The sequence below is a fragment of the Diachasmimorpha longicaudata genome, chromosome 3 (genome assembly GCF_034640455.1).
Source record: "Diachasmimorpha longicaudata isolate KC_UGA_2023 chromosome 3, iyDiaLong2, whole genome shotgun sequence".
NCBI lineage: Eukaryota > Metazoa > Arthropoda > Insecta > Hymenoptera > Braconidae > Diachasmimorpha > Diachasmimorpha longicaudata.
Genome location: NC_087227.1, coordinates 6,046,111 through 6,071,926, shown reverse-complemented (window position 1 = coordinate 6,071,926; position 25,816 = coordinate 6,046,111). Strand labels below are relative to the sequence as shown.

General features: G+C 36.3%; 1 protein-coding gene and 1 long non-coding RNA gene across 4 annotated transcripts; both read left to right on the top strand.

The window, feature by feature from the left end:
• The first annotated feature begins 112 nt into the window (after positions 1 to 112).
• On the top strand, positions 113 to 9,964 carry LOC135160652 (uncharacterized). 2 transcript variants are annotated; one of them, XR_010298605.1, is made up of 3 exons: positions 113 to 502; positions 845 to 926; positions 9,592 to 9,964. It is a non-coding gene; the product is annotated as an uncharacterized LOC135160652 (long non-coding RNA). The 2 variants fall into 2 exon arrangements; XR_010298606.1 differs by lacking the exon at positions 9,592 to 9,964 and adding an exon at positions 4,839 to 5,710.
• A 2,004-nt stretch (positions 9,965 to 11,968) lies between these two features.
• Positions 11,969 to 25,816, top strand: LOC135160971 (leucine-rich repeat-containing protein 15-like). 2 transcript variants are annotated; one of them, XM_064118179.1, is made up of 4 exons: positions 11,969 to 12,224; positions 15,988 to 16,218; positions 21,626 to 22,026; positions 23,003 to 25,816. In XM_064118179.1, the coding sequence occupies exons 2-4, from the start codon at positions 16,189 to 16,191 to the stop codon at positions 24,621 to 24,623; spliced, it is 2,052 nt and encodes a 683-aa protein (XP_063974249.1). In that variant the 5' UTR covers positions 11,969 to 12,224; positions 15,988 to 16,188; the 3' UTR covers positions 24,624 to 25,816. The 2 variants fall into 2 exon arrangements, with proteins under 2 accessions (XP_063974249.1, XP_063974250.1); XM_064118180.1 differs by lacking the exon at positions 15,988 to 16,218 and having other exon boundaries at positions 11,970 to 12,224.

Below are 25,816 nucleotides of genomic sequence, written 5' to 3'. Positions count from 1 at the left end.
GCTGCGCAGTCGGCACGCCAACGCTTCCCCTCGTCTCTCACTCGGTATTTCTCGCTTACTCTCCGTTCCTACCACCTCCCCCTCTCATCCCTCCCCCAATTTTTAACCCTGCGTTACCTCAACGGACGCTGTTCACATACCATCCACCTCGACTTTCAAAAATTTCTCTGTGGCTGTTCCTTTCTATCGCCCCCTTGAACTGCGGAATCACTCGGCGAGGGTTGGCCAGCGCCCCGCTGCTTGCTGTGAATTAGCGAGAGGGTCACGATCACTAAAAAATGTGAACAACGTCATTTCTGGCCACAATACAATGGTATGAAGGGACCTTTGGCAAGTCAGAGATTGATCGTTTGTGGAGAGGAATTGAGAGACAACATAATACATATCATAGTATTTTCATGTATTATTCAACGTTGGAGGGAGTCGGTTGGATATTTTTCAAAAGCAACTGGAATTACCGGTGGGGGAGAACACAAACACATTTTCTAGGCGGAGGTTTTTGGTGAGTTATGAGAAATGAATAGGCTTAAAGAACAATACTGGAGTATTAATTATTAAATCAGTTCATATGCAGTGATAGATATGGATTTTTTATCACCCTAGGGACTGAAGTGGGTGATATCGAAGGGAACGAGGTCAGAATTGCACTTTTTAGTCCTTGGAAGAATAAAAAATATGTCGATCACTGCATATTAACCGATGGGAAGGAAAAGTGTGACCTAATCGAATGGAGTGAGGTTAGAATCGCACTTTTCAACCCCTAAAGGAATGAAATATCGTGTGCCACGACTGTAGTGCATCGATTTATTGAATGTTCTAATCCATGTTATCTCTTTTATCATAGGATCGGGCCCTTTCGAGGGTAGCCATGATGAAAGCTGGGTGTATTCGATCGAGGGGGAAAGTAAAGTTCGGGGAACAAATGTGTAAGTGTTTGAAGAAAGACGCTTAATTGATTCTCAAATTTGTTGGTGCAAATTTTCCTCGGAATAACGAAGTATTGGATTCCTCTAAATACTTCATTACTTCGAACCGTTCCTGCAACTGTACTTTTGAAATGATCCTCATCAAATCTTTCCCTCTTGTCTCAACGATAAATGCATTTTCCAATAATATCCTTCGAATTGTTAAACGCTCAGACACGTGAAAGAAAAATATTTTTCCACCGAACGTTTTAATTACAAATTTTCAATCAATTGTGGAAATATACTGGAAAGGAAATATCAACGTCATTCAGATTAATTAAAAAAGGGAATTTTCAAGTGGACGACCTCGTTGCTTTGCTCTGATACGTGAAATATATATTTTTTAAATAAACATATGAAGAACGCGATGATTTTTTTTCTCCGATAGAGTATCTCTACGTCACTAGTCTGAAAAAAGCCAAATTCAAAAGCAGAAAATATTATGAAATCGTTGAATTTGAAAATCCCGCAGCAGCTTCATTAGCTGATGAGTCTCTCGGGTATTTCAATTATTGGGACAAATATACAGCAGCTTTAAAATTGAGGGACGCAGAGACAATATCGATGAATGAATACTCGCTCATAATCTGTAATAATTAAATTAAGTGAATGAATATTTTATCACGAATGTTGTTCTAGGGGATGTTCTCTCTGGTCGAATCATACAAAAGAGTTTTTGAAATGTCATTGAACACATTTAATCAGTAGATTTTCCCATCCAATTACATCGTGCGGTCCATCATGTAGTTCCCTAAATATGTTGTCGAGGATTGGTCTCTGCGTATAAGTTTGACATCAACGTTGATAACATACAAAGTAATAAGCACATGTCGAATTTCGATAGTAAACAAACAAATAGTATTCCAGTTATTTAAAGAACGTGAATACACGGAGAATAATAGAGTCATGGTACAAACACCTGGAATAACCGTAACTTAAGCATTATTTTGTTATAGTAATGATCACTATACATATGCTGTAGTAACGGTCAGCATGAGGCGTGATAAGACTCGGTGGTAATGGCCTCGATAGGCTCGATACAGAAAAAGGTAGGAATGGGGTTTAGAATATTCCCGGAGCCTCGGAAAAATCGTAATCGCCTTCCAAATTGAATGGCGTTGGACTTATAACGTCATCTGCATTAGTTTCGGAGATATCTGTGGAAAATCAAATGATCCTTAATTTCGATCCTTTTCGGACTAGCAGTTTTTCGCCTTTTTCTTGGTTCCTGCTTCTGGAGGTCCTGGGTTGGTACGCGAAAAAGACCCCGGAGTTGGGATCACTTGATTTTTCGCGGATATCTAGAAAAATAATTAAGATACTGCAATAAATCCAAATGTAATCAATTCACGAGCGCACTCACGATTTTTCTAGGGCTCCGGAAATATTCCAAAGTTCATTCCTAGGTTTTTTATATTTTTCTGCGCTCGTGGGGGGGTCCGGGCCTTAGAGAAGTCGTGAGACACCTCAAGAATTCAATGACGTTGGAATTATAACTCTATCTCAATTATTTACCGAGATCACAAAAATCTTGTTTTTCGTACGTTTTTGGATTTTTAGTACCACTTTACCCAATGACTATCCAAGTGAATAATTTCACAGTGTGCACATTTCTGTTGCATTTCCCTCTTTCAATAGCCTTCAATTAATTTGATTTATCTTTATTATTGTTCATACCATGTGCAAAGTGTATACGTACAAATCCGGATTTATTCACGAGAAAATTCTATTTGAGTGAGCAATCGATGCAAATGTGCTCAGAAAGTTATAAAAACAGTTCAGAAAGTAAAAAAAAAAACGTCAGAGTGAAATTTATTTGGCAGAGTTTATGGAATGCTATGTAGACTGTTAAGTCAAGAGGGCACAGTTGACGGTACTAGAGCAATAGTGATGGGGAAGGGGGTGAAACTGCGTTGGAGGGTCGACAATGTGCTCTCGAAAACGCTGCCGGCGTTGTTCACTCGCGTTGAATTGAAATTTTCGTAAAACTCATTTTCACTCGATGAATATCAACGTGAATAATGAAACGATATAATTTCATTTGCCAGTGGATGAGAATTTTGTTTTGAGTGTTGAAAAATGTGTTTTACTAATGATTTCGGGATTACATTTATTTCATGTCTTTTTAAGTAATTTTTTTTCATGTGGTAACTGGAGAATTTATTAAATGTGGTCGGATTGAGCTGTTTTTATACACCACCTGGATGAGAACGAACACCTGCTAGAATCACCTGTCGACTATTTCAAATGACTTAATCGAAATGAGCCTCTACGTGAATAGGAATTATTTATTTCATTGAAATGAAATATCAAGAGCTTATTCATGTTCTTGACGTTTTGTTTTTTAATAGTTATAAAAGAAAATTTATCTTTTGCATGGGATAATAGTTACTGAAATTTGTTTCAATGTGTATAAAATATTAAATATGAATCTCGAATAATTAATTTTTGTTTTGCAATTTATGATGGCATTGAACGTGATTAAAGTTTATATCATAGAATATTTTATATTTCCATAGAGTATCAAAGAACATCACTATCGAAGAACTGTTGAGCGGCGCGTGAGCTTGAGTGAATGTGTGAAACGTTCCATTCCATTGTAAAATGAAAGATAAATAAAATTGATATAAAAATAGACGCCAGATTGATCGCTATAATTCGTTGTAGCTCAGAAAGTTCGGTTTTACATTGGGAACAGATTAATGATATTAGTGGATCGCTTGATTTGAGGATCGAGCTGAGCACACCATTTATCGCTAGTCGATGGGGGTTCGATTAGTTGACTATCGAACACTTAATTATGTTAAAAAACAATATTTCGAAAAATCTATGCACGCCTATACTGAGGTGTATAAAATCAACTTATGAACCGAATTTCAGTTAAGTCGATTAAAAACTGAGGGAGTTGAATGGCTTTGAAAGTTTAGATCTTTTTCCGTCCTATTTCACTCTTTTCACGTGGCAAAACTCTCCGTCGGCTATTTAAATTTCACTTTTTATAGATACCACATAAATACCAAAAGATTTAGATTTAGTTCTGAGAAAATTCCGAGACTTGCAAATTTCATTGTGGTCTCCCCCTTAATTCGTATTTGAAATTCAGATAAACTTTTATTTTATTCAGACGTTTTTCACAGCTTGAAAAGCGGTCATATAAGAGGTCTGTAAAAGTCCGATACTCTTTTTTACTGTATAATTATTAGGACATCATTCTTGAATGATACATCCGATTCGATAGAATTTTAACCATAAATTTCCCACGAAAAACTGTAGAATTGTGGGTATTTCCTATTTTTCATTTTCCAGGGGAGCGTAAGATGGAAAATCTAGCATGCGGTGTATTAAATTTAAAAATAGCGATAATCCATGAAAGCCTATGTATTGAATTTTCACCACCGCCACCTGAACATAATGTGCGATTTCGTTCATTCCATTGACCTAATTCAGTTTAATAAAAGTGTTCTATTGCACTATCCCTAATGTACACATCAATGCGCTATACACCAAATGTACAAATACATATGTACTGTATACTTGGTCATATAATTATCCGGTCTGAAGTATTACCACGTTCTAGTTTCAATTTATTTTACACTTTGCCGTGAAATGAACTCCATAAATAACCTTTCATAAAATCCAGTGGATGCTCAACGTTAAATCTCCGACTTTTTATGTTCAATAAAAGCAAAATATTGATTGAAAATATTTTAATAATCAGCAAACAGAGGAAATAAAAAAGTACCAACAGAAATGGTTGTACGAAAGTCAGGGTAACTTTTTTCTTTGCTTTTAGGAGCGGGGGACATGGTTACCAGCAGAAATTACGTGGGGTGGGATGTGCTCAGGAAAATAAAAAAGTTATGTTGATTTTAGTTTACCTGAAGCGGTGCAGATTAGTGAGAGCTGAAAGGATTGGTGAAACGTACATGTAGTCGTGCAAATTTTAAAGCTTTGTATTGGGAATATGTGAAGAGACTTATTGAAGACTTTACCACGAAATTATCACAAGAATTCACACCGGAAGTCTTCCACAATTGTCACCCATTTTACGTCAACCCCATCGTACATTCGGCACAAAAACGAAAGAAACAAATCGAATGGGCTGTACAAAAAAAAATTCCACCAAAACGCAACTTCGACAAATTAATTTTTGACAAAAGAAGGATTTGAGGATCTGGAAAGTGACTTTATGCTGTCATGTCATGCGTGTTGTATACATATCAACTTTTCCCTTATCACCCACGTGCACATACACTGGCATATTCCATACTCTGATTTTTCAGACAATCTCCCATCGTTTCCTCGAAAATTAATGAATGGAAAATCCTTCATGGTCTCGAAGCTATTCCTCCACTCACAAAACCAAAAAATAAAGAACTAAAAAAGCAATAAAAATATCCGCATTATTCACTCACACATTCGAATACATATTGGCAAGTGTGAAATGACGAATACCGGGTGGGGGTGGAGAAAGCTCCTGGGAAAAGGAAAAATAAGAGTGGAAAAAAAATTTTACTCAGCTCGTATAACGCGAATATCCTATCTTCCCCTCGGTGGTGTAGAATGACATTGGGTCTGGGGGGTTGGTGTGGCGCCGAAGATTATATGCGCAAGGAAAATAAGAGGAGTGCCCTGAGCCGTTCCAAAATCACGAGGAATATCATGTCTGGCCAAAAGCTTGGCTCGAATCTATCTTCAACCGCATCTATACTGTATAAACCTTGGTAAAAAGTATTGTAGGTCGGATGGCGCCCCTCTGGGTTTGGCTAACGTCCCGGCTAGCGCTTTTAACTCAACCTCACCATGTTGCATTGTTCAAACTGTCGAAAAAAAAAAATGTGAGAGCAATTGAATGGAGGGACAAAAAACCATTGACCCATTGAAATGGTGGAAATTAATTTCCGAAAAGCAAGCCCATATCTCTCGTGTCGATTGACGCTCCTGTTTAAATTGTCTAAATTCCTACGATTTTTCAAGGAAGGAAGCGCTTGAAATGAATCTCGTAATTGGATTTCTTTCGAGGTAGAGAGCAGTGTTTTGCATTTATCTCTGTGAATCATTCATCTGTTTCAATGTTTATACTTTTTTTAGGAAGAGGCCATTGACTCGTTTTGCTCTTTCACTGCAAATTTTTTTAGACATCCAGTTGATGGGTAAATAATTCATTGAGGCCAACAAAAATTATTCGGATAAGTGAATTGCTCCCTTCTCGATATGATGCAGAGGTCATAAATACTCAGAATACCTAGCCTTTGTCCCATTTAAAAAGAATTCTTCAATTGAAAAAAAAGCATGGTGGATTTATGAGGAGAGTTTTATCATCTATTTAGAGGGAATAAATGGGTCAGAGACTCGGTATTCTCGCTAATTAATTGAGTAATTAACTTTACGGAACGAAATTAATTCTTCAGGGGGCGGAAATTTTGTTATAAACCTTTGCAAATCTTAATGACATTTACCGGCACTTCGGGACACCCCTAAATACCCATAAATCTACTTGTATGTATTTGTCTAATTATGGGCTTTCAGATAAAAACTTGAATCAATGTATATGCTTTATACACATTATTGAAAGATCTGCGAAAAATTTTCCTGATGATTTAAACGATTCTTTGGATTTTCAAACCTCAGCATTTGTTCCTGAAAATGGTTTGAATGTGATTCTAGAGAATATTGTTAAAAAACTTTTTTTCAAACATATCTCCAAACAAAAATTGTCAAGATCTTCTGATGAATCTTTTGGAATCACTCGAGAAATATTCCGAAGATCTTTATTACTCTGCAGATTCATTTGAAAATTTTTTTTACGCCGATAGCTTTATGTATCTGACTAAATGTTTACAAAAGTTGTGTGAAATTCAGACATTCGTATTAATGTTCCATGTCTGACTATGTTTTGTGTCACGTCCAGGACTTACGATTCTTGCAATATTTAAATTCCCCTGAGTATAACCTGTGACGCATCTTAACATATTCTAGCTGAGTATCCAAAGAATGATGTGCATGTATAATTTTCATCCCAAGTTATGATGCGATGCCAACATGACCATAATTCCGCAGAAAGTCATTAAAGACACCACCTCCCCACTGCAGATTTCAAATGTTTTCACATCGAGCCCATAAGACCCAATTTCGACAACATTAATTAGTCTTAAGCAGCTTTTAACAGCACTATTTTCATTATTTTGCAAAAGATTTCATATGACGGTATTATTAGCTGGAATTTTCCACAGGCAAATACTGCGACCATAATTCCCTCGGAAGAATTATAGCCCATATACCGTTTGATGCCTGGAGTTTTGTATTCAGCAACGCAGCTTGTTGGTCTCCTGTTCATCGTCTCTTTTTTCAATGTCTCTCATGGCGCACAATATTTCATTCATATAGCCAATAAACACATTTATAACTAAAAACTCTCCGGTGACTGAGTGGATAACACCAAGGATTATCAACCGAATAATTCCAGTATCAAATTCCAGTGAGTTCAACTTCTCACTCGTCATTATTAATTCAGTAGCAAAGTGGTGAATCGAGATAAGTTTACTTTGATTAGAATTTTTGGGGAATATCTCCAAATCTGAGAGAGATAGTGGAATTTTCATAATTATATTTATTGTAATACTCAACTTTCTCGACGAAAAATGTTATGATAAAAATTATGTTATCTCCTCTAGATTTCAAGATATTCTATTACGTGCTTTCGTGTTCTGCTGAGCAGAATCTGTTGCTGGTTTCGTGCGTATTAATCAACGTTTTCATTAGTTTCTTTCATTTTTATGAGGGCCAAATTTTTCGGTAGGGGTGGCCCATCAGACAAATCAATTTATTTTGATTGATTTATGATTTTATCGTGATTTATTGGATTCCTTCTGCATGACAGTAATGAAACGAATCTGACATCAATATGTTGGTATTCGTTTTCTTTTGCTGCGTGAAATTCGATGTTAAAATGTTGCTGTTTTTTTTATTATGACAAGAAAAATTCGCTGGTGCATATCCTCATATAACTGTTCACGATACATTTCACAGTTTACACAGGATGAGGAAAAAAAGAACGAATATCCATAAATTCTGTGGCATCTAGGTTACCTCTGTCGTTAAAGGTTTTGATGGTCTTCCATGAAATTTTCACGTTTCGGAGGCGTATGACGTTATTTTACAAGTATACAATTTTTTGTTGCAATATTTATTGCATTCATGGCTTTGCGAATAACTTTTCAATTGAATATGGATTGCTAGTAGATGTTATTTTACAGGTTTATGTGATTTTCCCATAAAAAGGGATCGGAACTGCAAAGAGAAAAACAGTTCAAACAGTTTGACATTTTTTGGCCAAACCTGCATTAATGATGAAAATATAAAACGAAAAGAAAACATTCGATTGTCCCAGCGTATTTATATTTTTATTCTGTTATTTCTATCAGTTCCATTAGCGGAGCATGTTTGAATGGAATATTTATGCAACACATATCATCCTATTTTTGGTGAAATGTCCATTACCTATCTCCGATTTTCCGCTCTTAAAAATCCATGGACAAATATTTTCACTACAAGTTGCTAACTGAAAGATCAACAGTTTTTCTTGAAATATTCAATATACGCCTGTCCACCTATTCAGTTGCACAAACCTCTCTCCTAGACTAATATCATCCCTATAGTAAAATAACATTCGGGACTGATTAATTTTGAATATTCTATATTACGTTCTAATAATCAGAAATGGGATTTTTTTCTCTCGAGTGAATTTAATGAAAATTACCTTCAATGGAAATATATCTGGGTGTCTATATTTATAGTTTATTATTCAGAAGTCCTCAGGTGACAGAAAAAAACTTTGTCTATTTCGTTTTATAAAAAAACACATCGACACTGAGAAAAAAAATTACTTTTGCTAAATATTCATTTACTTGAGGAGAATATTTATTATTTTTTTAAATTATATTTCTTCGATCGAGCGATATTCAGAGGAGGGGGCACCTAATTAGCCTTGGATTCCGCGAATTGAATTTTCCTGATCACCTCCATAATCAGTAAATAATTCTCGGGACCCCATTTTTTACCAAATATTTTTTCCCCTGTAGTTTCACTTAAAAACCAAAGTCAAGTCAAACGAGGTTCATCAAACCTATATTCATTAACTATGTACGAAGGAACGCTTGATGAGACCGAATAGATCCTAACGTATAACCAAAATCCATTCGTTAACAGTAACTAATCCGTTCTATCGATACGATGGCAACGGAGAGGGGGACGATGATAAACTCAAAGGCGTATATTCGTTTCGGTGGTACCTTCCTCATCCCACTTCCACAACCATTTGGTATTCCATATTTGTTAATCCATCATAAACCGATCCGTTCTCCCGTTATTTTTGGACTTCATTGATCAATGACTCGTTATTTAAATCCTGGAGCCGAAAATCGAGGAGAAACTTTCGACTCAATTTTTTTCTTTCATCTTCCAAATAATTGAACGGTAAACCTGGCACATGCTGCATTAGTCAGTTCTATCAGAAGAAATTTCATCAATGAAATGTAATTTAATAAAATGAGCTCTTCACCAAACTAATTTTCCTAAAAAATGTTGACAATGAAAGTCTTTTCAATAATTTTTTTCCACCAAACAGATGGCGAGTGTTTAGATGCTGGATGACTACAAATGGATAAGATCGATTAAGTGCACAATCGAATGTAAAATCAATGGATGATACGTGTGGACTATAATCAGAAGATATAAACAAGAGTGAAGCTGCCAAGCCCAGTAGCGGCATCGATTCGTCGAACGCAAGACCCAAATCGATTTAGTCTGGAATTGACGTTCGTATTTCCCCGGGTTTTGCAGAGTGCGATAGTACCCCTCTCCCTCACCCCCTCCCCCCCCTCTTGTCCCTACCCCCATCAACCCCTCCCTTCATCGTTTGCTTCCCTCTTCAGCCCTCCATCGACCCTCCTCGACCAACCGTCACTTCATTCGTAAATTACGATGCTTTGCAAGTTTGAAACCACCCCGGTAATTACCCGGAAACACGTCGGCGTATCGGCTCCTACGAAAGGATGAAAAAAGTGCATCGATAGGCCAACGTTTGATTTGTTGTACTCTATGATTTCAAGGTCCTGTCCTACATGTGAAGTAACATGTGTACATTGGCCACAATGGGATTTAGTGAATATACATCACGATTGATTGGCTTTCATGCACGTTAATCTGAAAAGTGATCGAATTTGATTGAATTCGAATTGAAAAATTGAAGTGTAATCGATTGTGAATTTAATGGGACGTTTGAGACGTAGAGAAACAATTCAACGCCCTTTTTTTTGTCTACCACAAAATGTGAAAATTGTTTTTATGATGGAATTTGAATTGACGGGTTTTTATTTTTTGTGCTTTCGTTCGTGAATGCATTGTTGTTTCCTGAAATTCTGTTTTTTATACAGATTTTTTTTTTATGTCAAAATGTGGACATTTTGATTAGAATAGTGAACTCATTAGTTGAACAGTACCTGGACGTTTTTTATGTGAAATAATAATTGAATAGGGAATATTTAACATGAAAGTATAGTTTTTAATGGATTTCTCGAAGAAAATGGAAAATCTGATTACTTGAAGAAGTTGCAGTTCAACTTGTTAATGTATCATGTATAGAAGACGTCACTCGATGTTTCGCGTATCGTAGTCTCTATAATTTGTGATATCCGTTGCTCCGGAAATTTAGATTCGCCGGAAATTGATGAAAAGTTCTGGTATGTTGAAGAAGAATCCAGAACCTTACAGAATCCTCTGGAAAATTTGTGAACCACTTGGGAAACTCGAATTTTTTCCTGTAGAACATTTCCCAAAACTCAGAAATATTCTGGGAATCGTTAAGAATAATCGCAGTTAATCGGGACAAATCACGTAATTCATCAGAGAATTATTCCGTTGGCGCTATCGAATAAGATCGAGTGGTTGACTCAGACGATAATCGTTCCATTTTACCAAATTTTTCTCTGGATGCAGCATTAGATTTTACGATCACTAAAAATATTTAAAAATTCGATCACTTCACTGTTACGATTTAGATATATGCACTTTATGATAAAACCAGAGTTTTTGCTCTGTGATAAGAACAAACGATGCATTTTCTAGATAGAAATGTCGCATCCAAAACCAGTCTCCATTTGGAGTGCTTTTTTTACTTGAACGCGAGCCAATGCCACAATTACTTGAGTTGTCAAGCCTCGCTATACAAGTTTCCTCCGAAATAATGAATAGAAGCTGTTACAAGAATGGTAGAGTTGAAGAAACATCAAGATAAATGGTCTTTTTATTATGAAGATACTTTCAAAAATGATTAATTATTCATTAACAATAATCGTCCAGTGGTAACACCGAGACAAATCGTGGTATATTAAAGATTGCAATCTTGTTCTCCTTTTTTTCTCACAAAACTATTTAAGAACAACTTTTCCCTTTGGAAAGTCTGATAAATGTTATTTTTAACACAGTGTGGATTGTGATAGTAGAAAATTCCAGGAACAATTGGTTTCATCAAACATTCATTTACTCCCCAGACATACTTATTGTTTTAATATTGAATTCCCGTAATATTTATCCGACTCATTTCTGAACAATTGAACCTCTGTCAGATTAATGTTTCAAGCGTATCGATAATCGAACTGCGACTCCCGCAATTTTTCCTGCATATTTCTCTTCATATATCGAACATAAACTGTCCAAACTCATTACAAGTATTTATTCTCCTCTAATATCGATCGAATCCATTTAATAATAAGTAAACGCACAATAATTTTCCAAATCAAATCGATTTTCGATTGTAAATAAACTCTACGCCAAAGGTACCACATTTTTCACGTTTAAAAATTCCGAAATTCGCGTCCGAATATCTCATCACTTGACCAACAGTCGGTCAAGTTAATCCGCTATCTCCCACCGCGGAGAATCATTTTATCAGACCACGCATGCGTACCACCAATGACACAGTTTTATCATGAAGAGCATTGATGCCAGTATGTGTGCATTATTCAATACAGGAATGGGGCTCCCTCGAGAACTCCACAACGTGTTACGTCCGAAGTTACAGGTAATAATTTGCCCAACCACCGAGAGTATCTCATTAATAGTTAAAAACCGAGGTCAATAAACGACAAGAGGAGGCATTTATTACCAGTAAGAACGTGAGATAGTTGAGAGAAAAAAGGGAAATATTCAGAAGAAAGTGCAGCGGTCGATACGATACAGCAGAGATACTCAGCCGGTGAGGTAAGCGCAAACCGATTTATTTTTAATATTTTATTATTTTACTCGGCTACAAAAATTGTCAATTACAAAAATATCACTGTGATATTGATCCATGGAGGTGCATCAAAAGGTCACGAGTCAGTTACAACAGTTTCCTGTCTCATCGAAACAATTTACTCCATTTAGCCGCATATTCTCGATTTGTACTCGAGTTTGAAGTGTAGGCGCTGCATTTTTTTTTGTTTAAACAAGTTTGTTTATTCCGGCAATTATTATTTACAAAACTAGTATAAAACACAATGAGTAGGTGCTGCATTCCCAGTAAACACCTGACCCTCGTGGATAGGTGAGAGTGAGAAGAAAAAATTGGGAGAGAGAGGAAATCTCTCTGTATTGCGTTCCCAAAATGCCGAACCTCATCGTTCGACAGTGATCTAACAATCGCAGCGGAGAGGATGAAACGTAATAAAAAGTATGAGTACATCTGTCACGCGCACGCGTGCAGACTCACCCTGACCCCAGTAATGTATGTAATTTAGTCAAACTGAAAAAAAAAACTTTTCTCAAATTGAATAATTCAATCGGTCGGGATGTAAATTATTGAACGAAAGGAGAGCATATAACAGTTGAAATTGTTTCGGCTTGTACGTCTTTTTTCATTTTCAATCAAAGTCAATTGATATTAATCAAATTATCAAATTGAAGAGGGGACAAGCATCGTTCGATGCAATCAACACGGTCAACAACTCAATCTGAGTGTGACAATTGTTATTCACAGCCTCCGACAATCGATTTGAAGATCTTCAATCATCGTAGAATTACAGGGAAATGCGTAAACAATTGTTAGAAATTTCAGTCGCCAGAAACCTCATGAATAATATAAATTTTTGAAACGAGGGGGGGGGGGGGAGAAGTACATCGATCACGGAAATCCATTGAATATTTTTCTTGATAATTGTGGGACCAATTTCGATGTGTCAAAAATATTTCATTTTTATTTTAAACGGAGATGTGATTTTCATTTAAAATATTTTGACACCGATTAAAATTTATATTTTTAATGTAGTCCACTGCACAGCATAAACCCTCTCTCCTCCTCCATTTTTTTTCTCTCACACTGCACAGCAAATAGTATAAAGCATTTACGCATATTACCCTCATTTTTATTCCCATTCTTTTTCCTCAAACAGCAAATATTTATAAACTGTGCATTCCGCACGTTAATACTGCCTTGAAAAAACCACGTCTTCTCGCACGTATTTTCTTTTTCTTCTTTTGCACTCAAGTGCTTATTCCCCAGAATGAAGAGATAAGGAAGAATTGGCTTTTATTTTTCCTAGAGAGACCGAGGAGAAAAAAGGGAAATACTCGAAGCAACCGCGAGCTCATTAGCACCCCAGACGCTCTCTCGCACTGCGTGCATAAATATCTTTCTTGTCGAGTCTCCGGCTTTTTTTTACCCTCTGAGAAAACCTCATTCAGGTTGATTACCAAACAGGGAATGAAATTAGCTTTGTTTCGTTTTTATGTTAATTAATCAATTAGTTTTTTTCACCTTAAAGGGATATTCTTAAATGTCCCGTATTCTTAATGTTACAATTAAATTCATGGACTTTTTGAGAATACACGCAAGATAATTTATAAGAAAAATTCTAGAGCTAGAACTGGAAATGGGAAAATTACAGGGCTCTCACTATATTACTATATTCAATATTACAAACTTATTCAGAATCTCATCTTATTTGTATTATTAGTTCTCTTGTGCACACAGCCGAATAATTTTTATCATTCTATCTCTGATCTTAATTTATCGATGAAATATCAATACAAAAATACTCCTAACGTATAATTAAATTAGTTTCAAATGTCGCATTTGACAAAACTATCAGAAGACTCACTTTAGCATAAATTCACTATAAATTTGATATTGATTTCAGTTGAATTGATTGTACGCGTCATCGTAAAAATCAGATTGACTAATGAAGCCGATTTCAAATTTCTATTTAAAGCCGTTGAAGTAAACATTTGAAACTACGACGAATATATTTATTTAAAGCGGTGAGTTTAGACTGTTCACTGAATCGTTAAAATTGTACTTTCGATGTATTAAAATTCAAAAGTTCTCCGCGTTCATTATTGTTAACCATAACATGTGACCTCGCCGATGTAATTCAAGTTGATAAAACTATTACTCAATTGGCAGTAGACCAGTAAGCGTCACATCGACGTATTACGGCACGTATCGAATGTAAAGAGGCAATTTGGCCCGAAGAAGGGCACACTCTGCAATACATGTCAAGTGCCTATTTCTCATTCCCCTTCCAAACTTCTTCCCCAGTTAGTCTCCACATTTGGCTTCATTCGTTCCATTCGTTGCGATAACAGAAAAACAACATCATATGTATGATCAAGTCTCCTGGGCTCGATTTTTCCCGACCACTCGTTTAACTGGCTGTTCCCGAGTTGAGGGGTGGGACCTATCAAAAAAGCAATCTTGCAAAAATGTCTGAATAGTTAGAGAGGGGAGACGAAGATTCCCTGTTTTCCTTCCTCATGTCGTTCTTATTTCAAATGAGAGAAGAAAGCAGTATCAAATGTTCTTGGTATTGAGGAATTTAGCTTATTTTTGGAAACGTTTCAAATATTTTTAAAAATACTGAACATTTTTATTATTGGAATTTCCATAACTAGGGCATTTTGCATGAGAATTGTTTTTAAAAATCAGTATCAATTTGAACGAATTCTGTTACACGAGAAATATCTCTCATTGAATTTTACCAAATAAAACATTCAGAGCCAGCTGAACCATTTTAATAGAAATCAATTTAATCTCCTTCAAAATCACATTACAACTAAAATTTTGTAATTCAATTCAAAATTTAATTTTATAGATTCCATCACTCCCATTACTTACAAATCCAATAACCAGAAATATATTCTTCATTAAGAAAGAAAAGTTCACACACATTCAATGAAATACCCATATTAAAAAAAGTCTCAACAAAAGATTTTCAACGTCGAAATACAATTCAATTGTCGGCTGAGCACGTCCATTGAGCTCTTGACTCTCATTCTCTCCTGACCCCCCCCCCCCCTCCCCGCTCCACCATCGCCCAGTTGTCAATGCTTGTTTGTTCAGTGGCACTAAAATGGCATGAGAACCTATGTCAAAGATTAATGGTTTCAAATCTCCACAAAAGATCATTCATAACAAAATCATTCGTTCCGTAAATGCAAACCCGCAATTGATATTTTCTGATGCCGCACTAATTCGGCTATTTTTCCCAGTGATACTCTTCACATTTTCACTGCACACATTAGTGACTAAACGAAAAGTAACATAAATACGCGATGCTTGTCATATTTTTAAAAAATTCTATTTTCCTGACTCACAACTCGACTGAGTGACCTTGTCTAGTTTTAACGAAGCAAATTATAGCTGACGAGTTTCACGTGTTCATGACAATGGTATGAAAGAATAGACCGAAGAAAAATGAAATTCATTGATAAATAAAATACGCGAGATAGTTTTAATTATTCATTAATGACCATAGATCACTTTATTTTTTATAAGTCTCTGAGGCAATTTTAAAAACAAATTAGTTTCATTCCACTTCGCTTCGGGCTGCCAGTGACACGATTTAAAACCCCTTATCGCATATGTGTTTTAACTATATTTTTAGTGAGTGATATTACATTTAGTGAGTGGTGAACTAAGTGATCTTTCGGTTATTAATTAACGAAAAGTATTTTTTCATATTGATCTTCATTTTTCCTCATCCAGAGATTGGCAGTGACTCTTCCTCGACGGCCCAGCGGACATTGCACCTTTATTTCCGTGTTAAAATAGACGTGTGGAATCCAACTGACAAGTAAATAAACAAGGATTTGGAGAATTCCCATTTCCAGCGCCCGGGGCCTCCTGGGGAGCCCTGAATCCCATTAGATATTTTTGATAATACCACATCTTCGGTTGATTTTGGAAATGGGTCATCGAGGAACCGTCCTCACTGTTGTAAGGGCCTATTAATGAATATTTAGTTGATCATATTTAATTTTCCATTCGTTAATACTTAACCAAGATTTAATACTTAACGAATCTCGTTTTCAACTATTAAATCATCAATTCTATCACTGCACGACCTTTCGTACTGACAGTTTCGCATAGCTCTCAGGTTTGAACTCTGTACCTTTATTGCAGTTCGACCCTTTTGATCACATCGTTCGCCCCTCTTACGCAGCCCTTAATTCCATTAAAACTAAACATTCGGGTGACAATAAAAGTCCTGAGGGTGGGCATAAGTCACGAGCACTGGAAGCTCGACGTATTCAATTCAGAAGTATCTTATATAAAGTATGGGCTGTATGGCCCATTCGACCTATATTGTAAACTTAACGAGTGATGACCTGAAAACAGCATAAATACACTATAAACACGGGTAAATATAAACACAAATACGGAGACCTCAAATCCAATTACTCATTGATAACGACAAATCCAGAATAACGTGTACACGATGACGACACAAACCCGATGGAATAGTGGGCTTATGACCGACATCAAAGACCCATCAAATTCAGATTTGCACGATAAGTAAACGGAAAACCTAGTAATCAATAATGGAAATGAAAATACCAAAATGTAGGAAAATATTTATAGAGAAATCTGTTAGTTTTTTCTTACAAATAAAATATTTCTCAACAAATGGCCGCAAGGCTGATTGCATCCCAATAAAGGAACCGTCGAAGATTAACTAAAGACTATTTCCCAACAAAATCTTGATGATTGTTACCTGTAATGGGATTTCCAAATTAATTACGTCATTACGGAAATGTTTTATCTGATATGCCTGAGCCCATTGTCTTGGACGATTAGAGAATATTTATTTCTCTATTATATATCCCCATCTATTATTTATCAATAAAATATCGACGACACATTTTTAAGTGCTCGACTTCAGAATATTTTGTGTTATCGAGTAGAAATTTCGTCGGGCAGAGAATATTCTTTAGAGGTTTTTTGTGAGGCGAGATGAGAAATGGGTTTGCGAGGTTCAATCTAGCTTTGGTCAGACGTGTGATTATAGATCGCGCCATTATTGGACCAATGTGTTGGGTCTATGTTGGGCAGTAATATCGATCCGGTGTTATTGTCCAAGGATGACTTGAGTATATCGGTTCGTAAATCTGGTCTGAAGGAATTGTTGTTTAAATGAATGATTGAAGAAGCTGATGAAATCATTGATTGCATTCATTGAAGATAGAATTTTGGATAATTAAATTATCAGCGGGGGATAAACAATTTTGGGGCATTTGAAATTTATTTTCTCGTTTCTATCATTATCGTATTTTAGTTAATGTCTGAATTAATGATTGTTTATGCTACTTCAATGTGATGTATCTGCAGATTTACAAACAAAGTAATATGCTGAGTATTTAAAACCATTGTTGTCCTAGATTTCAAGAATACGTTATTTTCTGTGCAATAAATAATTTTTCGAGATTATTTTTACCGGATTATAACCGAAATTTATCAATAACCGACAAATAAATTTTCAAATCGGTAAAATTTGTATACAACAGAGGGGAGTGATCGGATCTATTGGGAAGAGTGATAAAAAAATAAGGGGCTGTAGGACATGGAAAGGGTTTTTTAGTTCTCCGAGTTTTTCTTGACAAATGGAAGGCGACGGTCCGAGGGAGGAAGTCGGTCGTTATATACTGGGGGTTAATATTGTTACGGAGCGACTCTTGAAAGCACTGAAAAATGAGATTCGCTAGTTTGAAGAGGAAAATGAGAAATTTATCATTTTATTGGATACCAAATGAATTACCAGAATTAAAAAGCGGAGTTTTCAAATTATTTATACAACTACTGGGCAAACCATTAAGCCCGTGAGTCATTTAATAATAAACCAGAAAGTTTGTTGATGATAGCTAGAGAAAGTCAACCAATTAGTAACTTTTCTACTTTGAAACTTTGTGAATGTATACAACTGCAGAACTAAACAGAAATAAATAAAGCACGATAAATGGAAGATGGAGAATCGGAATTATTGCCAATGCTCACTGGGGTGGGATGAAGCTTGACGAAAGGATCGTAAAATATGATAAAGTTTCAAGGAACGAGAGCTTTGTTCTGTGTGAATGGTTATTCATGTCGATTGATTGATTATATTTTTGCAATGGAATAGTGATGTGGGAATATCTACTCTACATCAATTATCTATTTCAGGGAATGTAACTTTCGGAGGTTTTTTCGTTTGCTCTTCACAGCAATAATTATTATTTCTCAGACATTGACTCACTAACACCTGAAGTGTAATTACCAGTAGTAGTTAACCACTTAATTGATCAATCGAGCAGTCGATAGCAATTATGCGACAGTAAATGAGTGATTGAAATGTATGGGTAGCTTTTCTTCACTATCAATAAATTGATGGCACGTTTCCCAATGCTTTTTACAATATTTTTTCCTATTAATTTAATAGACAAATTCTATTATGAATGTATTTGTTGATTTCTATAATTTTTCCCTATGTTATTCAATTGATTATCATAGTGACTGAAATTCTCAGTTAAAAAACACGTTTGATCCAGTTATTTTTATTTAGAGCTTGCACGAATGCAGCTCTTCCATTCAGCCCCAAAAAATGGTTCCATTCGGCAGCAAAAAATCTTTAAAGTCCCCAAAATTCGAGAGAATTTCATTCACTGACTCTCCCAAGTGCTAAATACTTTCAACCACGAATCCACCCATACCGACACATTTTCCGAGCATCCATCCCATCCTAAATCACTCCACCCCAATATCTCCGAAGAAAAAAACTTTTCCAATTACAATACCTCCATTCAGCCCGAAAAGTCATAAATAGAAATCCCGAAAATCTGTGATTTATTGTTGGTGGCCATTGATGTGTGATATAAAACTTGACGAAAAGATCACAAAGTATCGAGAGAATTCTGGATACACGATTGAATGTGCTCAGGAACGTCTACCCCTTAAAGTATGAATATCTAAAGAAGAAGGATGGAAATGGGCGCGAAACAGAGGCCGGAAGTGAATGTAGAAGCTGGATAAAGAGGGTTTGGTAATGCAGAGTGAGGGTGGAATGAGAAAGGGTAAAAATATTCCCATGATAGTATGGAACATTCAGGGGTGGGCGAAGGGGTTGGATGAGGGAGCCAAGAGGATCTGAGTGGCGCCAAAGGCGGAGCTCTCTGATGCCAGTTGGGATACAATAAGAGTCAGAAGATATATGCGTTGGATAGAGTGGCAATAGTGGAAGCCAAAGGCAAACGATTCGTTCTGTCGAGCATGTAACGCGCGAACGAATCCCTCTGACACAGGAGTTTGGGTGTCTGCGTGTGGTGAAAAGGGGGGAATGGGAGAACTATAAAAAGAGAGAAACAGAGAGAGGGAGATGACGAGTTGGGGTGGAAAAATGAAAAAAAAAAAAAAAGGAGAGAAGAGAAGAGGGTTTGAGTTGGAGAGGCTGGTCTGGTGTTTTCTCTGGCACTGAGTCCCTGTATCCCGTGCCCGCTTCCCGTACAACTACTAGAAATGTAGAAACTGTCGCATTCAACTTTTCCATTCTCCTCCTCCCACAAGTAAAATTATTCACACGCAACTTCGCAAGGGATAATTGCCAGTGGAGGTTTATGGTTATGCATGTTCTGCCACCCTCTGCCACAGATGGAATTTCACTTTTTAACGTATTTTCTTTTTTCATGGATTATTTTTTAATTAATTTATTCGGTACATATCTAATACCAACGTGTGTTTGTCCGTGTTCTGTATTTAGGAATGCGTGAGATTAATGGTTATGATAATTTTATTCCATTTTTCGTATGGGGTAATGCTTTGGGTGGGGCATCATTTTACGGTGGGGTAACATATTTTTTTTTTCAAGACAAGGGATTTTGCAGTCGCCGAACCGAGACATTCTCTGTAATTCCAGGGATTCGGAGAAAAAAAAAAGACATTTTGTAATGGACGTTCTGACAGTATTATTATTTTTACGTTATTATATGATGGAATTTCCGATCTTCAATTTGCAATCTTCAATTTCCAATTTGTCACATTTATTCTATTGATTCTATGAAAACACAAGCAGAGAGAACGAATTTATTTTTCGAAAATTCTGAAGACATTAGAGAATTGATTTTTGTAGTTCTTTCGATTTTTTTGTATTTATCGATTCCCTTATCACTGAAATATGGATATCCCTTTCATATTGGAAGCGATAAAGTAATTCTAAGCTCTTGCTGACCCACAAGAAAAAACAAGTCGTCTTCCAACGACGAATCTTCAAAAAAAATCCAAGAGATGTTTCTATTACTCAAATGATTTTTATTTTATTTGTCCATTTTAACAATTATGAACAAGCCCTATGAATCCTTAATATAATTCCTCGTCATTCAATTCGCTAAGTCATGACTTAAAACAATATAATGAAAATCAGACTGAATAAAATTAATTCAATTGTGAAGAAATAAAGGGAAATAAATAGAGAAATAATAGTGCAATTAATCTGTCCCCCGAAACAAAGTGCTCATTCGCTAATTCAACAAAGAATGTGTAGTAAAATCCATTAACTCATCCATTTCTTATAAATATCAAACAACCCTTTTGTAATTTTCTTTCCAATTTACTCGACGATAGCGACTGTCCGACTTGTATCACTTTGAAATAAAATCGAAAAAATATGGTAGTTCAATAGTGATAAAGATGCCATGGTTGTGGGTGGGTGTTTGGAACGTGTCGACAGGCCAATACGGCTTTGCTAGCCTACTAGATCCCCCACGGATGATCCCAACCGATATTCAACGTGGCCTACACGTTACAAGTTTGTTGCTTCAACCCCCTTTCCTGTTTCCGAGAGATCTCCAGACGCCGTGAAGTAGATAATGCACGGTGGTTCACGAGAACCCTTTCAAAAAAAAAATTTAAAAGAAGGGGAAAAATTGAAAGAAAACACGGAACTCTAGTAAATATACGGAATACATTGAAAAATTAATATTTCAAGGGAAATTTCAAAGCTCTATAACCGTCTTCGTAGCATCACTGGCTCATTTTTAGGGCTTCTTTGGACATAAGATGGCCATGGCTAAGGTGAAGATGTCCTATTCTGCCCCTGCCAATAATTGATTCATCCCTTCTATTCAAAAATCAAAGAGAGGGATGATAGAGTGGATCTATTCTGAGTTTACAGAGTTTTGAGTCTAGTTCTTTCCAGCGAGAATCCCATTTCTCTCTGACTTTCCCCATGAAGAATTTTTTGAATTCTGAAAAGGTCGGAGCAGCTTTGGGTTCTATTGACTTTCACACTCGATTTAGAGTCTGTAAATATGACGGATTTCTGCTCCTGACACTCTTTCTCTATTATTCATTTTAATAGAATGGCTTTTCTCTTTTGCAGAACCCTAGACCGGTTACAATGACACAGACAATGTTGTTGATGGTGTCATTGATGCTAATTGCATCAATTCCACTGCTTAATGGTGAACTTGTTGAGCAGAAGTGCCCAGTCGATTGCGACTGCCACTATTTTCGCATCAACTGGGTAACAGACTGTTCCGAGAGTAATTTGACAGCTGTACCATATGACGAGTTGAGTCCAAATGTCTACATACTCGATATGAACGGTAACAACGTGGAGCAGTTGAGACCATTTCCACAGGGCATCAAACTCCGCAGACTGCAGATGGCACACAATCGTCTCACCGAGTTGACTCACGATTCATTTGCTGGACTCAACTACCTTCTCGATGCTGATTTCTCATATAATATGATAAAGCGTGTTGATCCCGAGGCTTTCAGGTAATTGTTTCCATCAATTGGTCCCATTATCTGATTCTTATCGAGTATATTTTGGTGCCCTATGGGCCCAGAGGAATCTGGGGTGAATTTGTGTTCTCGACGTCGCTAATGTTCAATTTTTTATTATTCACAATTGAAAAGTCCAATTATTATCAGCGATTTAATTGGTAGCGTCGCTCTATTTTGTGAATCAAAATAGAATAACATGTCTTAACATCTTCATATTTGATATCTAGAAATTTTCATTTCATTCAAACGTTTTTTAGTGTATGAAAAATGTCTCCGAAAGATGTGTGAAATTCAAATATTCGTTTTTGCTGAACGTTCAACGGTACACGTCACGCACGTTCAGCACTTTCTAGTTATCGTTTCGATTTCACAGTGAGATCGATTTTCCATATTCTCTTTCTGCTGTTTTCATTATGAATGTAATATCGGAAAAAAAAAGGCTTTTTCATTCTGTATTCAGAATATTTTTGCACGTTCGTAAAATTAAATATCAACAAAGCTTCGTGCATGCCTATCCAGTGAGAAAATAGCGAGAAGATAGTAAGTAATGAGGTATCAGTTATATTTACCGCGTTAACAATTGGAAACCAATCCAATTGGTAAGTAAAAATGGATAATTTTACTGGCGAGAGGGAACACATTGTGACGTAGAGAAATTGAAGGATATTAAAATTTGCATTTGCTCCATCAAAATGTTTCTGCTTTCGTAGACTTTTGTCGCGGATTATTTCTTCGAAGGCATGACACAAGTTATTTCGGGGCGAAAACTTGCTCAACAACTGTACACAAAAAATAAAAAATCAGCGACTTCGAAACCGTAAATTCATAGCATAAACTTCACCGTTGTACGAACGGCCCATCGTAACGATTAGATCCTTCCATGACAAGGAAAGTAAATGCTGATGTTTTGTCTCCCTTGTTATATGTCTGACTATTCAAGCATGACTCAAACTGATCTTCATTGCAGGGCCAGTCCGGGTCTGATAACTCTAGAGCTTCAGAACAATCCTCTGAGTGAAGTAGATGGCCATTTCCTCAATTGTCAAACTCTCCTGAGCCTAGACTTGAGCACCTGTGGAATTCGACGTTTGAATAATCAATTCTTCCACAACACGACTAATTTGAATAAACTGGATTTGTCAGGGAATCCACTTGAACGAATTGCCCCAGGACCTTTCGATCATCTCACTAGTCTGGAGTATTTAAAGCTCAACAATTGCAGCTTGAGCTACATATCCCCTGAAGCATTTAGCCATTTGGAGACTCTCCGAGGATTGGATATGTCAAACAATAGCTTGAAGTCAATTACATGGACAAGTGTGTTAGCTCCCCTCGTTCGTCTCGAGAATCTCAACATCGGTAATACAGGAATAACTAATTTGCCAGCCGATGCATTTGCCAAAAATCTGTTTCTCCAACATCTTGTATTGTCTCTAAATGAACTCCATCATTTGGATATTGAAAATACCCTGGGCCATAATCTTCATAATCTCCAAACTCTTGATCTCTCAAATTGTGCCCTCCAAGATCGTTTATCCGAGGACGCCTTCAGAAATTCAAGTCAACTTCGTGTTTTGAATTTAAGCGGCAATCCAATGTTCGCCGGTGACTTAACAGCAGTACTCCGGCATCTACCAAAACTTCATAAACTTTCATTAAGTAATTGTAGCCTCCGGAGATTACCAGATGCCTTCGATGTGCTAGAACACCTCCAGGAGCTCGACATATCCAACAATCCTCTATCAGATGCCTTCGTTAAGCTACTCAATCCCCTGAGATCACTGGAGTATTTGGACATGTCTTACTGCAGCCTTGGATACGTTGGTAATAATACATTTGCTCACATGACCGAGCTGAAGAAACTCATTCTATCCGGCAATAAACTACACACACTGGAGGCAGATCTTTTTGCCAATTTAAGCAGACTAGAGAGCCTTGAATTGAACAACTGTGGTTTTACAACTCCCCTGGATCCAAAAGTATTTGGTAAAGAGAGAATTTACTCGAGTGTTATTGAACTTAAACTCAGTGGAAATCCACTAACGATACCCGATGAAGGATCACTCCTACCAAAACAATTATCTAACGTTGAGATATTGGATTTGAGTAACTGCAATATTGTTCATCTTAATGAGAACGTACTATCGCGCAACAAAAATCTGTCACAATTGAATTTATCCAACAATAAAATATCGGAGCTCAGTTTCTTGAAGAAATTACGAAGACTGGAGCATTTGGATCTCAGTAATAATCAAATAAGAACTATAAATCCGAAAGTGTTGAAGTCCAACACTCGGCTACTCTCGCTGAATCTAATCGCCAATCCGTTTGTCTGCAATTGTTCGATTGTGGAGATGTGGGACTGGGCTGTGCAGGAGAAAAATGATTTGCATGTTTTAATTGGCAGTCAACCAAGTGAATTCGCAACGGGTGCAGTTAAACTGCGAAAAAGTTTGAGTTGCACTTATGAGGATGATGCTTACAGAGATCTTATGAATCAAAGGCCATTGCTGAGAAAAGGAGATCTAACACCGCATAGAACTTGGGCCAAATATATTCGAGAGTCCAATTGCGATAGGAAATCATGATATAAGGGGTTCCAGCATCCTGCAGCCAATAATATTCAAGATATACTCCACCGGAATAAAGTAGAACTTTAAATTTTTATTACTTATATCGATGTTACTATTGACTCTCAATCATTCTTTATTTTTGCTATTATTCATTCAGTAACTGAGAGGTGATTTGATATCAGATGATTTAGAAAGGTTCTTCGCGCAATCAAAACGAATGTTCGCGTTTCACAAACTGTAAACACTTTTTCCACAATAGAAACGTCGGAATAAAATCAAAATTTTACCGAATTTCACAATTAATTGGAATATTGAGCAAGCGATTTCTCTGAAATTCAAATAAATTTTTAGATTTTATTCAGAAGTTTGTTGTATGTGAAAAGAGTCTAGAACAGACGTAGAAAATTTAAACATTCACTTTTGAATTATTCGAAGTTACAATCACGCAATCAATGCGTAATAAAAAATCACACTGAAACCGTTTCGCTCTTAGTGCTGAATTTGTAGAGTTTAAAGTTCAATGATACGAATACAAACTCTCGAGTCATGAACTCGAAGTTAATCGATACTCTTCGCAGGATGCTGATTATTTTATCCTAGTCTATTTGAGATTTTGCAAAAAAACTCATCAAATTGTTAAAAATTATATTTTCGTGCACTTATTACCATTTATTGATCATTTATTTGAATATCAATGGATTACAACTGAATCAATAATTTGTGCTCTCAATGTCAGTGGCTCTGTATTATCGGAAAAAAGTCATTGCTACGAGTTATCTGACTCCAATAATCCGGCGTACATAATTAATAATATTGAATCAATCGATTAATGTACTGCCTTTACTAATATCGAAAGTTCGGCAACCTGTCATTCATCATCCATTAATTTTTTTTTCATTGTGGATTATGATTTATAGGAAATTGTGTGATAATTGATGATAAAAAAATGTAGAATAAAAATTGGTGCCAAAGTTTTATAATCAAAATGAACAAAACATGATACATTGAATCAATATCAGCCACGATGAGATAACAAAGAACTTGTGAATGATCTTTTTTTTATTTTACTATTATATTGCAGAGGAACAAATGCTTTAGTATTCATCATCGTCGTTACTAGCGATTGATTATGTCCTCCCTCTCCCATTGTCTACCATTATGACACCCAGCCTATTGTCGAGTAATAAAGACCATTTCGATAATTATTA

Bases quoted from the DNA above. Each gene is read 5' to 3' on its own strand.
- LOC135160971 (XM_064118179.1), top strand. From the start codon at position 16,189: ATGGGTCATCGAGGAACCGTCCTCACTGTT. The intron at 16,219-21,625 runs GTAAGGGCCTAT...TCTCTTTTGCAG, and splicing joins GAGGAACCGTCCTCACTGTT to AACCCTAGACCGGTTACAAT. The intron at 22,027-23,002 runs GTAATTGTTTCC...TCTTCATTGCAG, and splicing joins GTTGATCCCGAGGCTTTCAG to GGCCAGTCCGGGTCTGATAA.